A 1,362-nucleotide genomic window follows, 5' to 3' on the forward strand; every position below is an offset into this window, starting at 1 on the left:
GATAATCACATGGCAATAGAAGCTGGGCCCACAGGGAGCCAAGGGAAGTCAATTGAAATTCAGATCAGTTCTGTTATGGCTGGGCTGTGTGTAAGGTGCAGTTTATTCTTATATGTGGTTGAAATTTCAGCAATGACGAAGATTTTGATAACTTGCATGCTGGCCATAGCAGATTTATTGGTCTAAGTAAAAAATTATCAATGTGAGATACAGATATTTGCTAGGGTTCTATCCTGCTGGAGCATATAAGGTGCAGATTTTACAGATCAGACAGGAAGTAGGGTGATGTCAGCCCCTCTGAAAGGGGGTTAAGTGATAAAGCCCCGTATTTACTATGAATGTACTTCGCAATAAGTAAATTACTGAAAGTTTTACCACGATCATTCAGTTAGTAATTCTTTATAGTATGGACACACTAGCCAGAGACTAAGTCCCCAACTCCACGACACAAAATTTATTCATCAGTCTAAGTTGCCATGACTGGGCATGCCAGAAGGGGAGGGCTGTTGGGGGGCAGACACACCAGGAAACATTTTCTTCACCTCATTATGCATCGCAAGATAGAGCTGAAACTTGAATGCTTTCCACAATTTTTCTTTCTTATTTGTGGCACTACTGTATGTGTCTGCTAATTATTTCTTGTACTAATGGTTGCAACTGTTTGTCCTTAATAAGAATATCATATTCAATTTGCCCTAACTTAGTGCAACCATACCGTAAAGATTAACAATTCACATTCAACCTGCAATTATCCTGATACATATGTCCTCCCCTGATATTGGGACATATTGTAGCTGTGCTTCACTTGCTACGGAAATGATTGCTCATTCCAAAGTTGGTGAGACTTTTTCAGAAAAACAGTTTTCACCCAGAAATACGGAATAGGCGACATATCCAAATTTACTATTATAAATGCATTAAAATTTCACCATACAATCAGTTCAACTTAATATTCTCCTTGTGAGCCATGTCTGTCAGTAAGTCATTATCAAGTAATCCCCAATATATTTTGTTCCGATTTACATTACTAAATACTTGATAAACAAATTTAAAATCATTTTGAAATACTAATAGAGAAATGCATGAAAGAACACAACAAAAGAACAAGAACTTGATTACAAAAGATAGTAATATTTTTCTAATACATCCACATAACAGATCGTGACAATTTCCTCTCATCGTCTACAATGCAAATACATAGGTTTTATTGCATGGAAGCCCCTCCCAAACCCCACATTCCTGGCCCCAATAGCAGGAGAGAACATGAACGGTACCAGGGAAATTGCGGGGTAAAATGTAAATCGTAAATGACATACACAGAATCTGTCACTATATTATCTAATGCAGGGGGCTCTACCTCCT

The 1,362-nt window shown here is 37.7% G+C and overlaps 2 protein-coding genes across 3 annotated transcripts in view; one reads left to right on the forward strand and one right to left on the reverse strand.

Moving 5' to 3' along the window:
• DEF8 (differentially expressed in FDCP 8 homolog) overlaps nucleotides 1-1,362 on the reverse strand; it is a 30,305-nt gene that overhangs the window by 26,853 nt on the left and 2,090 nt on the right. The window lies entirely within an intron of this gene.
• LOC138865803 (UMP-CMP kinase 1-like) overlaps nucleotides 10-1,362 on the forward strand; it is a 7,421-nt gene continuing 6,068 nt past the window's right edge. Inside the window, exons 1-3 of the mRNA XM_070137132.1 lie at nucleotides 10-95; nucleotides 723-834; nucleotides 1,159-1,289. Of these exons, the coding sequence (XP_069993233.1) occupies nucleotides 10-95; nucleotides 723-834; nucleotides 1,159-1,289 (329 nt within the window). The remainder of the gene's footprint in view (nucleotides 96-722; nucleotides 835-1,158; nucleotides 1,290-1,362) is intronic.

The sequence above is a fragment of the Penaeus vannamei genome, chromosome 22 (assembly GCF_042767895.1).
Source record: "Penaeus vannamei isolate JL-2024 chromosome 22, ASM4276789v1, whole genome shotgun sequence".
NCBI classification, from domain to species: domain Eukaryota; kingdom Metazoa; phylum Arthropoda; class Malacostraca; order Decapoda; family Penaeidae; genus Penaeus; species Penaeus vannamei.